General features: G+C 42.1%; 1 protein-coding gene across 2 annotated transcripts in view; it reads right to left on the reverse strand.

Moving 5' to 3' along the window:
* Nucleotides 1-6,656: 6,656 nt before the first annotated feature.
* TES (testin LIM domain protein) overlaps nucleotides 6,657-14,869 on the reverse strand; it is a 42,843-nt gene continuing 34,630 nt past the window's right edge. For both annotated transcript variants that reach the window (XM_006122535.4, XM_014573352.3), the window contains 3 exons: nucleotides 12,398-12,613; nucleotides 11,149-11,307; nucleotides 6,657-8,869 (listed from right to left, as the gene is read on the reverse strand). In XM_006122535.4, the coding sequence (XP_006122597.3) occupies nucleotides 8,678-8,869; nucleotides 11,149-11,307; nucleotides 12,398-12,613 (567 nt within the window). In that variant the 3' untranslated portion in view covers nucleotides 6,657-8,677. The remainder of the gene's footprint in view (nucleotides 8,870-11,148; nucleotides 11,308-12,397; nucleotides 12,614-14,869) is intronic.

Consider the following 14,869-nt stretch of genomic DNA (forward strand, 5'->3'; position numbering starts at 1 on the left):
AAAAAATGCTAATGCACGATATTACTAAAAAACTGCTTACTTTCTCATTTTATCTGTCTGAAATTTTAGTTTGCACTGACTTCACTAGTATTTTCCATGTAGCATGATGGAGACTAGGCAAATATCTAGATGAGTTGATGTACTCTCTGGAAGATCTCTGCATTGCCTTTAGCGTATGTTGACCCCTGGTTGAGAACCAGGCTTAAGGCTTGTCTACACTGGCAAGTTTGTTGAGGAAAAGTGCATTTTGTCAACAAAACGGTGTGAGCATTCACACTGCAAAGTGACTTCTGTCTCAAAAACCAGCCATTTTCATTGACAAAAACGTCCAGCTCTATGAGGGACTTTTGTCTTTTCCCTTTCCTATGTTGTTGACAGTAATGTAGTGTAGACACCTTGAGGTGTTTTGTCGCTGATTCTGGCCTTCGGGAAGTGACCCACAATTACCAAGTAGCTGCTGTGGTCAGTAGTTTGAACTCTGCAGACAGTTGACCAGCTATCTGCCCTGTTCCCTTGCGGGACCCAGAAAATTTAAATCCCATTTCTTGAAACATGAGTACCTTGACCACCCTCCCCCACATAGCTGGTTCTGGGTGCAGTGGTCTCATGGCATCTTTGCAGGTGCCCATGCCTGGCACCAAATGCTCACCTACTTGGACCATAGTGGAGCTGTTGGATCTGATCAGTGTATGGGAAGATGAGTCTGTCCATCCAGTCCCAGCTGTGAGTGACTTGTAGGAACTGGGACACATATGGGCAAATTTCTCAATCCTTGTGTGAAAAGGGGCATGGGCAGGACATGCTGCAGTGCAGAGCAAAGATTATAGAACTCAGACAAGCCTAACATGAGGCTCATGAAGCAAGCCAGCACTCTGGTGCTTCACCGAAGACCTGCTATTTCTATAAGAAGTTGGACGCTATCCTCAGCATGATCTCACCTCCACCACCAAGAGCCCCATGGATACATCAGAGAGCACAGAGACAGTATACAAGAGTTTTCTAGCCTTGGCTGGAATTTCTTTTGCCCATATACACAGCTGCCATTACCTCCTTGCCCTCACTCACCACACTTAGGCTATGTCTATATTCGCGGCTTCTTCTGCGAGTAATATGCAAATGAGGCTAAGCGTGTAATATCGCCGAGCCTCATTTGCATACCTAATGAGCCACCATTTTTTTCAGAAGAGGCTCTTGAGCAAGAAGGAGCGTCTACACTGCCCCTTCTTGCGCAAGTAAAACCCTCTTGCGCAATGCCGTTCTTCCTGAAAAGTAGTAGGTGTAACAGCATTGCGCAAGAGGGTTTTACTTGCGCAAGAAGGGGCAGTGTAGACGCTCCTTCTTGCGCAAGAGCCTCTTCTGAAAAAACTGGTGGCTCATTAGGTATGCAAATGAGGCTCGGTGATATTCCACGCTTAGCCTCATTTGCATATTACTCACGCAAGAAGCTGCGAGTGTAGACATAGCCTTAAGGTGATCGTAAGTGAAATGTTACAATGTTGGGATTCATGTTAAGAGATTCCTTTTTGTGCATTGTGTTGAATATCAGAGCCCTTTAGGGTATGTCTATACTGCACACTTATTTCAAAATAAGCTATTCAGGAAGCCATACTCTGAAATAGCTTTTTTGAATTAACATGTCTATACTATAGGGAAGCCTCAAAATTAGTCCAAGGCAAGCTCCCCTAATGTGGACATGCTACTTCAATTTAGAGCCCCAGGCGGTACTGGGGAGTAATTAATTTGAATGACCCTGGGGAGGAGCCATTTCAAAATAGCAGCAGTGGAGTATCCACATTACTGCTATTATGAAATAACACCTATTCTTTCGGAATAGGCGTTATTCCTCATGGAATGAAGTATACAGAAGTAGGAATAAGGTATCCGTTATTTCAAATTTATTTCAAAATCATGGAATTACTGTATAGACACTTAAGTAGTTATTTCAGAATAACGGCTGTTGTGTAGATCTTAGTGATCCCGGTGTGCACTGTCTCTGAGAGGTTGCAACTGATAAGGAAGTGCCCTCAGAACAATAGAGAGGACATCAGGAACAGCGCTTAGAACAGGAGCTGAGGAAGTGCAAAGACAGCCAGGCCTTTAACCAGGCAAGCCAAGGGGTTATGGAGGAACAGACTAAGAACCCAATGTGCTTGGTGAGACAGCACAATGAGCCAATATGAGTTCTCCTCCGCCCCAGCAGATTCAAAATTCTGTGTCCAGCAAACACCCTCTCACATTCCTGTTCCTCCTCTGGGAATTCAAAGTTTCCCATGCACTCCATCTCCTCTTTGATTATGATGCCTGGACCTGCAAACGTTTGGGATCTGTAACCCTTTGCCAGCAACTCCCTTAGCTGGAAAGGGGGCTGCTTCCTTGCATTTCAGTGCACTCCTTTCTAATCAATAAAGACACACTTTTAGAATGTTAAACAGTAAATAAAAGCATAAAACCACCGTCACAAATGAGTCACTGAGATCACAGGTACAGGAATTAAAGGCATGTTCCTGATTGTGTGTTGCATTGCATAGGGGGTGGGGACTCATGGAAGCAACTGTTACAGAGGTTTACTTCAGTACCCCTCATTTTCAAAGTGTACCCTCAAAACTTGCCTGATGTTGACATCAGCCCTTTGAGCTCCTCTGACAGCTCTAGGGCCTGGTAGCTCAAACTCTGCAGCAAAGCACCATGCCTCAGTGCTCCACCCCAAGCAAACGATCCCCCCTTACATTCACACACCAAGCTGTGATAAACATGACAATATTGTCCTCAGCGAGGTTTAGCCAGCCATAGAGACACCTCCATCTCAATCTCCCAAAGGTGCATTTGACCACTATGGGGCACCTGCACAGTATATTATTAAAACACTCCTTACTGCTGTCCAGCTGCCCTGTGATTGGTTATATGAGCCAGGGCTGCAAGGGGAAAGCTGGGTCTCCAAGGATCACAATAGGCATTTCCATATCCCTCATTGTAATCTTGTGGTCAGGAAAGAAAATCCCTGCCTGCAGCTTTCTGGACAGACCAGTATTCCTGAAGAGGCATATGCATGCACCTTTCTACACCACCTCATGTGGATAGCTGTGAAACGCCATGGTGAAGCACAAGCGTCTACAGCATCATTGAGAAGTATCCCTTCCTGTTGATGTACTTGGCGGCAAGGTGGGCCGGTGCTAAAATCATGATGTGTGTACCATCTATTGCCCCCTATGCCCACAGTTGGGAAATCCCATGTCTGCAACGACATCGTGCATGTTTCCCAGTGTCACGGCTCTCCATGGCAGAATGATTTAGTGCCTTGCACACTTCCAGCAGTACAGCTCCAATGGTAGACTTCTCCACTCCAAACTGACTGGTGGCAATTGGGAGTCCCCAGCTTCCAAACAGCAATTGCCACATGCCTCTAAGCCAAGATGGCAGCTCTCATTCTGCTGTCCTGGTGCCACAGTTCAGGGGCCAGCTCAGCACACAGCTCCAGAAAGGTTACGCATCCTAAAGTTCTGTAGCCACTGGTTTTCATCCCTCACCTGCATGACAATGCAATTCCACCCATCAGTGCTGGTTTCCCTAGCCCAGAAGTGACAGTCTACCCTGCACAGCCAAGTGTAATGACAGCTTGCTCCTGTCCATATCATGAACGTTGTCCAGCTCCTCTGAGTCTTCTTCCTCTGTCAGTAACTTTTCTGCTATTCATGAGGGCCTAGCGACAGTCAACAGAGTATGAGAGAGAAGTGGGGGAACCATTCCTACTCACTAGATGCTGGAGTGCACAGCTGAGAATGGCAGTTGGAAAAAGAGTGCTGGAAACCCCTAGACAAAAGAGGTGCCCAACAGCATGTTTTGCACAGTCCCAAAATGCCCCACACACTGTTCTGTGGTCCCGCAATACCTAATGGCAGATGGGATACATACCTACAGTGCATTGTTCCTGCTGTCAATGGAGGAGCTAAAGATGTGGACACAATGTGTCCAAGAGAACAAGTGTAAATATACTTTTGGAATTTTTTTTAGGTGTCTTGCCCATGTTGACATTACTTTCCTCAACAAAACTTGGTAGTATAGACATACCCTTAGTTTACTAAAGCCATGCTGCCACCTGTTTAAGGAAGTACTCCACAGTAATGATTAGAAAGACTTCAGTTTACTACAATGCTTCTGTGGTATTCTGAAAGGTTGAGGTAGAATAAGCTAGGATTTTCATTGTTTTAGGAGAAGCATATGCAATGAAATCTAATTTTGATAGGGATTTATTTATTTTTCAAATGCATTAGGTAGATATACCTGGTGCTATGTGTTTATAACGAAAAAAAACCAGGGTCAAAGAACTGCACTTTGCATTTGGAGCAGAAAGTGGCAAGTTTTGTGATGGTCCATTGGTTCTTGGGGGAGTTGACTCCGCAGTTTCCCAAGAAGGGGCTAGCTCTTGCACAAACAAATCTGATGCTAATGCAGGGGTGGCCAACCCATTACAGACAAAGAGCCAAAATACTAGTGGATACAGGCCAAAAAAAAGTGCCTTGGCTGCCCCCTCCCAAGAGCAGAGCAGGCTTTGCCCTTTTAAGGTGGCCATTCGGAAGGTGGCCATTTTGAAGTCTACACTAGCATCCTGTGCAGACAGAAACACGCTGCCCCTTTCAGAGCTGAGAGCTGCGGGTGCAGGTGCCACAATTTTTTTCTTTGAAGAGCTGCATGTGGCTCGCTAACTTCGGGTTGGCCACCTCTGTGCTAATGGTGGAGAGCTCCACTGTTGCTTAAGAGTGAAATTGTTGACCATGGGCTTTGTGACAGAGCTATAAACAGTCTTTTTGGACCCATGCCATGGAGCACCTTGAAGATAAGGACTAGGATCTTGAACTTGATTTGAGTGCATCAGAAGCTAGTGCAAAGTGTGTGGTGGGACCAGGGATGTAAAAATGCTAGTTGGTTAACTTAACATTTAACTGGTTAACCTAAGCAGGATCCCAGGCAGGAGACCATTCCAGCCCAGCTCCTGCTCCCAGCCTCACATGGGGCAGGATTCCAGCATCATGCAGGGGCCAGGTGGGGCTGAGCAGTCCCCGGCCTGCAGCAGGCCCCAGATGAGGGGCTGCTTCCAGGTAACTGGTTACCCATTCACATCCCTACGTGGGACAGGTGTGATGTGCTCGTGATAGCCTGTGTTACTGAGATGATGAAGTGCAGTGGATTTTCACTGCTCGCAGTTACCTAAGTGCTTCAAGCATCATGCTCAAGTATAGCATGTTACCATTGTTCATTTGAGAGGCAACAATGATATAAAGAACTGAGGCTAAGTCTTTGTTCACCAAAATGGGGGAATGGGTGAGGGGCTCTGAAGGAGAGGAGCCAGGGCAGTTGAACCCTGTGGTAGTGGTGCCTCAGCTCAATTTAATTCAGCCCTGAATGCAACAAAGGATAGGGCTACACAGAAAAACTCAGGGAGCTCAAGTTGTGTAGTTCTTTAATTGCCCTGTATATTTCCAGACCCAGGCTGGAGCCCGAGCTCTAGGTCCCTCCCACTCTGCAGGTGAAAATAGCCCTGCAGCCTGAACCCTAGTCCGCTGTCACAGGCCAGACATGGGTTTTTCTGTGCTGTGCAGACATACCCAAACTGCTAACATGGAGGTAGACCAACTGTTGCTTTGCAAGCACCTGGGGTCCAGGAGGACATGGGCATTATAGGAACATAAAGCAGAGAGAGACAGGGAGTAACATGCGTTTATGCTAGCTAAAGAAGAAAGCCAGGCTAGCCTGCTTCAAAAAGCAATGAGGTCATTACTACAAAACACTGAGCTTTGGCTTGACTCATTTCATTAGAAAAAGTAATTGACTCGAGAACTCTTGGTTAGTCACTCATTGAGATGATGAGCATGCATTGCCTCAGTTTGGTCTAAACCGACACACAATGCTATCTATAAGGTTCAAGGGGCAAAATTATATCTCTTAATCATGACTGTAACCAGCCACCTCTGGGATGTTTGACTTTTTTTTTTAAACCAACCAACCAACCAACCAACCAACCAACCAACAAGTTCAGTGCTAATTCAAAGAGCTGTTTATAGAATCGCTCTCACCACTTCCTACAGCACACTTATTGTCCTTGGAGGTTTCCCAGCCAGCTACAGTTTAACGTTCAAAATCATAATCCATTGTGGTACAGGTTCAGGGACATGACCTTTACCTATGCCCCTTTTGGCTGTTAAGATGTCTTGAGCCTAAGGAGAAGGTTGCACTAACAAAGAGTCCAGGGAACCTATGTTTGAATCCTGCTAGACTGTACTATTAAATTAATTATTGTTCATGTAGTTCCAACAGTATTATTTTGCAGCATACTCATAGGATCTCAAGCTTTAGTGCTCTTTTGCTGTTCTTGCATATCAGTAAGACAAGTTACAGCCCTCAAGGTTCCCAGTCCTATGCCTTAGACACAAGACCTTTGATGCAAAATTGGAACTAGAGGTATTTGAACAGTTGTATAAATGTATATGAAGATCATGATCAGTACATGATTTGAACACGCCTTTCCCTTTTGTATTCTAAAATGCATAAAAAGACAACGTGAACAAGTACTGTCTCCAGAACAGTACAAATAAGACTATTCTTTGTCCTTGACATTAACTCCCCCTGCTGCAATAAAAGCACAATTACACCAACTAAAAGAGTGGAATAAAAATTATGCAACTTTATTTGTAAGCTTTTTTATTTGTGAGCATTGATACACACATAGCTATGTGAAATTCTTAAAGAGCTAAAATTGAAGTTTGCATAGTTCTTTACATTTGGCACCTGTATTACACAGATTAAGAAATATCAGCACAGAACTGTTATTCTTAGAAAGTAATCAAATGTAACGATAGTTCCACACCCCATCCGATCACTCCCCAGAATAATCACAAAGTTAATCCATTCTGAAATTTAAAATAAGTAAAGTTTGTATGCAGCTGTAAAGTTTTTTGGTTCAAATACTGAAAAACTTCAGATCACTCAAAAGTCCTTCACCTTTTGTGGAATGCTAGATCCTCAGAATAAAATAGATACGTCACTCTGTGCCATACCCCTTGATAAATTGCATGTTAGGAAAAAGAATTCATAAATACTGGAAAAGCCAGTTTAGAATTCTTTACAGAGGAGAAAGGATATGCCCAACAGCCGATGGCCTAATCTTTTTGAACTAACAGAGTGAAGGCTCACTCATATATTCCAGCTTGACAACCGTTTTCTTTAGTTTTCATGTGCAGCTACTAAAAAATGAAGTTGTTTCCAAGGACCATACATTAAGAAGATTAAGTGACAGGTTGCATTCTACTTTTATCAAGGTGTTCTGTAAATTTGGGTGTGTTTTCACTTCAGACAAAATGTGTGGCCTTATCAAAGTGTATGATGAAAGCAGGAATACTTTAAAATCTGTTACATTAATTTATCACTAACTGAAATGAGAAACCTCTATATATCTCTTGTAGGCTGTGTCTAAACTACATCCCTTTTTTGAAAAAGGGATGTAAATTAGACACTTCAAAATTACAAATTAAGCCGGGATTTAAACTTCCCACGCTTCATTGCGTAGTGGTGGCCGTGGTTTTTTCGAAATGTGGCTTTTCAATAGAAAAATGGCAGTTTAGATGGGGATCTTTTGAAAATAAAATCCTTTTTTGAAAGATACTGTAAACCCCATTTTTTGAGGAGTACAGGATCTTTTGAAAAAGGGTTTTATTTTCAAAAGATCCCCGCCTAAACTGCCATTTTTCTATCGAAAAGCCACGTTTAGAAAAAACTGCGGCCGCCATTATGCAAATGAAGCACGGGAAATTTAAATCCCGGCTTCATTTGCAATTTTGAAGTGTCTAATTTACATCCCTTTTTTGAGAAGAGGGATGTAGTCTAGACCCACCCTCAGAAACAAATAGCCCCAGGCAAGGAAATACACTCTGTTAGTTCTACAGGTTGAACCCCCTGTTGTTTGGGATTCCTCAATCTGGCAACATCCATTATCTGGCAGGACCATGAATGTTTCAGGAGCAGAGACACCCGGTGGAGGACTGGCAGCTGGGCTGCCCATCTCCCCGAAAGCTGGGCTACCTGGTGTGCCACATCTAGGCAGCAAGGCACAACCCAGAGGGGCTGCCCAGCGGGGCCAGGACCCAGCGCATAGGGAACTGGGCTGCAGCTGGGCTGCCCAGAATAGCAGGGAAGGGCGTGGGAGGACTGGCAGGGCATCAAGGCTGGTGGTAAGGGGGAGTCAGCCAGGAGGCTGGTCCAGGGCTGGGGTGAGCCGGTAGCTGGGGAGCCAGATATGACCTCCCCTGATCTGGCAGAATCCCTCATCCAGGACTGGTCAGGTCCCAATGGTGCTATGCCAGGGAGGTCCAACCTGTAGATGGTTTTCTATCCTTTTGCTTAAGAGATTGCTTAAGATATGTAGCTCTGATCACATTTTTCTACATTTCTGGGATATGAAAAAGTTTAGCATTAAGTGCTTAAAAGCAATACTATAAAGAATATAGAAATATGAAACTTTCACAAAGTATCACTAATAGTTAAAAAAAAGAATGTTACAGAGCAAGTTTCTTGATTATTCAGAGTCTTTGGGAATATGCCAAATATTTGTAAATGCCCGCATATTACATTAGAAATGCAGTGACTTTGAAACATGGTGATACTTAGTTTCATGTACATGTTCCCCCTTTTAAGACATCATCTTTTTCTTACATTCTACTGAGCAGAAGACCATTCCTTCTATTGGCATGAATTTCTGGCCAATTAGACTCTTGCTACAACAGGAACACAGGAAGCATTCTGTTGTGGCATGCCAGTTGAAGTTGTTGTAGGTTACACGTTGAACTTCTGGATCAATAGCATTATGACAGCCTTGGCAGACCTGATGAGTGAAAATAGCAATCTAATTATAAACACATTCTCTCTCCAGTTTCAGGAAGAGGTAGAAGCTAACCAATGGTGGAAGAGGGCATGGGAGCTGGGGAACTGGGCCTGGGGAGCAGTGGAGGGCTGGCTGGCACTGGCTGCCTGGCTCATGATGGGGCCACTGAGTCTGAGGCAGTGACTGCTGGCTCTGTGCTGGCAGGCCTGGTGCTGGCACAGGCACTGTGGCAAGAAGCTACCCCTTTAAGGGCTCCAGGGCTGGGGGAGAGGAGAGGAAGTTTTCCTGATTATGCCCAGAGTGGCCACCAGAGCACCTTGGGAAGGGCTGGAGGCCCGCTATTCTGAATAAGCATCTACACAGAGCTTATTTCAAATTAGCTATTTTGAATTTGGCATTATTCCTTGAAGAATGAAGTTTACCAAATTCGAAATAAGCGCTCTGCTATTTTGATTTAATTTCGAAATAGCGGTTTGGCTGTGTAGACCCTAGTAAAGTTTTTTCGAAATAAGGGCTGTTATTTCGAAATAACTTTGCTGTGTAGACATACCCTTAGATAGATATTAGCAAATGTGCAGGGCTCTAGATACAAAATTAGTATCTGCGTTTACAAAAATTACTTGGATATTTGCACCTACATACACAGATGCAGATACCTGTGGTTATAAAGCGGACAGCCACGGACTTGCAGGGTTCTATTTATTTGGAACTGGAAATACAATCAGGCAGCAGTACATCCCTCTTCCCCCCCAAAAAAGGGTAAATACTGCACAGTTCTGTGTTAAGTAAACTGATAACAAAAATAAAGGAAGTGTTTAGAAAAAGATTTGAATAAGTAAGGAAACTGTTTCAGTGCTTGTTTCAATTTAAATTAAGATGGTTAAAAGCAGCATTTGTCTTCTGATGGTACAGCTCTGGAGTTGTACCAAGTTAATGTTCAGTTGTAAACTTTTGAAAGAACCACCATAATGTTTTATTCAGAGTTGCAAACATTTCAATTATGAACAACCTCCATTTCCTGAGTGTTTGTAACTGAGGTTCTAATGAAGCATTATATGTATCATGCCTAGACCTTGTATTCAAGGAGTTGAAAGAAAAATCTTAAACTCCAAGGCAATTCAGGAACTATGTAAAAAGGGAGATTTTAAATTCTTGGTAATATATAGAGAAAAATCTTATAATTTATGCTCATACATAATTTAGGGGCTGTTCTTGCCCTCAACAAAAACAATCATTCACATCAGTGATTGCAGGACTAAGCCTATAGAAAAAAAGACACCCCTGAATGAAAAGCATTAACAATGCTTATAGCATTCCTAGTGTGGATCTCATCAATTAATTGTCAACATACCTACAGTAGATGTTCTAGTCCTTTAACAGATGAATAGACCAATGTTAACTAATATGTGTGGTTAAAGTTACTGCCAAAACTACAAAGTGAAAGTCAAAACCCCAACTCTTGCTCTTCCCACTAGACCACACTCACTTCCTGTTTCATGATGGATGTGCACTATTACTTTATGTGTAACTGGTAAGACTTGAAAAGTAGTGATGAAGTCTGATATAAAAACCCCTGATGGTGTTGTGAAGAAACTGACAGTTAAAGGTGGGAAAATGGTAGCAGCACTGCTTTACATTAGCAAAATGGATTAATGTCTCCTACACCTTAAAGCTATCCTCCTAGCCCGTTAAGCTAAATAAGTCATCATTATTGTAATCAGTGTTGTTGTAGCTGTGTTGGTCACAGGAAAAAAACAGACCAAGTGGACGAGGTAATATATTTTACTGGATCGGCTTTTGTTGGTGAGACACAAGCTTTTGAGTTTACAAAGATCTTCAGGTCTGGGAAAGGTACTCAGAGCGCCAAAGCTAAATACATTTCCCAGACCTGAAGAAGAACTCTGTGAAAGCTCAAAAGTTTGTCTCTCCTCACCAACAGAAACTGATACAGTAAAAGAGATATTATGTCACTTACAAAGCCATCATCATCCCAATTTAAAATCTTTGTTTCTAAGTAGTCTTGGTTCAAGTTTACACACTAAATGCTCTCAGTTGTCTAGTAGGTTAACTGATTGCAGTCTTTTAATCTGCTTCTATATATACACACACACATTAGAAAATTGTTTCAGTATCAAGTGAAAGTAGAAAACAATTGATTGACTTCAACAAACGGAAACAAGTCATACTTAGTATGGATGAGAATGTGATAGCATTCTGTAGTGTCATATGATGTTGTGCTCCCTATTTCTGACAGATCAAGCTCACTTCAAATATCTTACCACAGCATGATTCTTCACGTAGCATGGTTTGCAGACAGGCTTGTCATTTACCATGACATAGATTTCCCCAGCCAAGACGCAGTCACAATCAAAGCAGCAAAAGTGTTTCAGATGCCAACTTTGACCCTCTGCTTGAGTATATTCATTGCTGAATATCAGCTATGGAGGGAAAAACACCAGAATTGTATCATTTGAACAGTATTTCTGTCTAGGAATCTTTATACCACTACCAAGAAACATTGCCATGTTTCGAAAATTGGTGAGCTGATTCCACTGTTTATGAATCCAGATTGTTCCTATAAACTAGGGATGTAATAGTGTAGTCAATTAACTGATAAGCAAAAGCTTATCAGTTAATGCTATAGACAATGTTATTGACTACCTGCATTCTTTCCCTCTTCCCCACCTACAAGTAAATATTTTAGCAGTCTGGCCAGCAGCCTGGCTTGCAATGGGTCCAGGACCTATCCCTGCTGTGACTCTGCATTTAAAGTGTATTAGGAGCCAGGCAGGCAAGCAGCATGACTCAGTTCCAGCTCATGCCAGGTCTGGGAGCTCGGAGTCCACCCCCACTTTCCGCCCACCGGACAGGAACTGCTGCCACCCCATGCTGCTGCCTCTGTATCAGAGGCAGCAGGTGGAAGCCAGTATTTATGGGGAGCTAACTTTTAAACTGGCTCCCCTCAAGGACTGGCTCCCGCCTGCCACCCTGCACTGCTGCCTCTGATACAGAGGCAGCAGCGTGGGATGGCAGGGTCTCCCTGGGAGTGGGGCCAGGAGTGCACTGGCTGCCAGCCCCACCTTGGGGGACTATAGAATAGTCGAGTAACCTCATAAATGATCACTTAATTGATTATTCAATTAACCAATATTTAACATGCTTACTATTAACATGCACGTTTAAAATTACATTTAGTTGGCTTTGTTTTGGAGACATTCTAATGATTGTTAACACAGTAGGGTCCAATGGCACTGATCAGTATAATCTCTGCATTTTTCATTAAGATATTTGTATAATTCACAGGGCATTCCACCTACTGTCCTTAGCCAGAAAGACTTAAACAAGGCCAAGCTAACTACATTGTATTCCACATAAGTCATCTCTTATTTAGTTGATTAAAATGTATCATTCAACACTTTGTATGTCACCGTTTTGTTCAAATTCAATTACTTTCAGAATCAAAAGGAAGAACTGGATCACAGTAAAAAAAATAAATATATATTCCAAATATGAACACTATGGGGCTACCTCATCACATCCAGCACATCGGGGTTTCTCGCTGTCACAGTAATGTCTTCCACAATATAGCTTTCCGCTCTTCCAGAAGTAGATCATGTCCACAAGGAGTTCACTACAGGTGCAGCAGACAAAACAAGCAGGGTGCCACAGTTTGTCATATCCAGCACGCTCAGCATAAACAGCTGGATCCCCTTCTTTCATATTTAGTTTGCAGCAGAAGCAGGACTAGAATGAAGCCATCCAAATTAAGTCAGATATAAATGTTGGTTTTTTTATAGATATATTTATATAGCCTCATTTTATATTTCAGTAAATCCTAACTTCCTAACCTTCCTAAGGAGGTGAAGTTACTCCCAAGGTCAAGGTTAGTAAATTTAATCCCAGGTTTAATTAAGCAATAATACAAGAATGCAAATTAACTAGGTGGTGGACATTCATCCACTGGAACTGGACAGAGTACAAGAAAATTTCACATGGTTCATGGAACAGTATGAAAGTGAATTAAGTGCATGTTACTACAGGAGTTCTATAGGCTGTGTCATACAGGAGGCTAGACTAAATGATCACAGTGCTTTTTGCCTTAGAATCTGAGCAGAGTCAAGAACAGCAAACAAGAGGTGCCTGACCATTCTCCCATTAGTATTATTTTGTGTTCCAACTCTTGGCTACACTGAGGGAACTAGTGAAACCAGCAGTTGCTGAAATAAAATTGGATTCCATGAAATAAGAATAAGGCCAGATACTTTTAAGTATTGAGAAGAAATTCTGAAATAGTAGCTGTGTCTGCCAAACATTAAATGCCGGTATTGTTCCTATTTCAAAAATCTTTGTGTTAAGCCTACCCTCCTATTCTACTGAGCCATTCATGGCTGTTGTCCAATTATCTATCTTTGGGCAGGGGGAAGGAAGAGAAAAGTATAAACACGATCACATTACAAATAGGTTCCAAGAAGTTTAGGGATAGTGTTGTACTAATATTTATATTCTATACAGAAGTGGTTTTGTCTGCCAGGTGGAGAGCAGAGACTCTACATGCTATTTAGTTTATTTATCACTTGTACATTTGATGCACTGATTGATTTTGTCTTACTTTGTATCTTTTTTCCTTCCTCCAATAGCGTTGACTATGCAACTCTCTATTGACTAGCTACTGTGATCCCCATATTCTGTTTTCTTTCAATTTTTTACAAAACTTTAGTCAAAAACAAAATAGGCTACTGTGCTTTTCACTCCTTTCAAATAAAATATCTCCTGGAAGTGTACATGAATGGGAGAGCCTGGATAACAAAGAAACTGTTGGAGGGGAAAGTAGTGGAAGAGGTAAATATTTTTTTAGCTCATCTCCTTACTTCAGGCCTGCTTATGCTCCCATAGGAAAAAAACTTCTAGTTGGCTCCAATTAGTTTCAACCTGAGCTAGAGCAGGTCCTCCATCTCCCCTGTAACTCTCTAGCCTTGTGAGATAAAGAAGGGGCATTGTCCACACAAGATTTTTTTCCACAAGACATAAAAGTTCAATTCATGGAACCCCGACTATCCAATGTTCCTGCTCTACAAGACTTTTTATTTATAGCAAAACAAAAAAATAATTGTAATGAAAATACTAGTGGGCTGAGCCCTGTGCTCACTACGCTTGCCAAGCAGTCAGAGAGTGTGACAGTGTGACGACATCATTGCATGAGAGCTTGATCACCTTATTTTGTTGCCTGGCAGGAAAAACATATAAATGTGAGTGAGAGAGCGATTTGAGTGTGTCCTGACACCTTGACAAAACCTAATTTTTACTTTTACTGGGAGAGTCCCAACTCCCCCCTTGTATTCAGTTTGGAAATACATACATATATATATATGGGTCTCAAATGTCCAATGTCACTATTTGCCCCCTTCTTACTAGGGCAAATCATCTATACTCAAGTGCTTTAGCTTATACCCTCCTAGAAGATTTAAATGGGAGAGAACTGGCAGGAGTGAATTTTCTATAAATGTTCCTCCATAGGGGGTTGTGAACGATGTTCCCCTTGATCAAATGCAATTCAGACCAGTTTGTCATTAGGGTGTCTTGTGAGGTATCACACTTTGCACATGGGATTTTTTTTTTTTTAAACAGGAAAGATATTGTTGCTGCAGTATCACCCAAGAAGGTACAGAGTGCATGGCAATATCTTGTTGTATTTTAGCTTAATTTCACCATAATAGGTGATTTGCTACACGTGGGCACATTATTTTAGCTTGCAGTGGTAGCAACCATTATTGCAATAGCAATTCTGCTATTTATTTCAAAAAGTAGTTTTCAATATTTAAGTTTGTTGCAGAAGGTAAGGATAGTAAAGATGGTCACATAAAGTTCCTTAACTGCATCAGTGCACACTTAAATTAAAAACTGGACAACAAACTACAGAATCTTGCCTAATGTTAAGAATAAATATTATGATGCACATATATAAAATGAACTCTAAAATTACAGATTCCTTCCCCATTCAGC

The sequence above is a fragment of the Pelodiscus sinensis genome, chromosome 1 (genome assembly GCF_049634645.1).
Source record: "Pelodiscus sinensis isolate JC-2024 chromosome 1, ASM4963464v1, whole genome shotgun sequence".
Taxonomy (NCBI): domain Eukaryota; kingdom Metazoa; phylum Chordata; order Testudines; family Trionychidae; genus Pelodiscus; species Pelodiscus sinensis.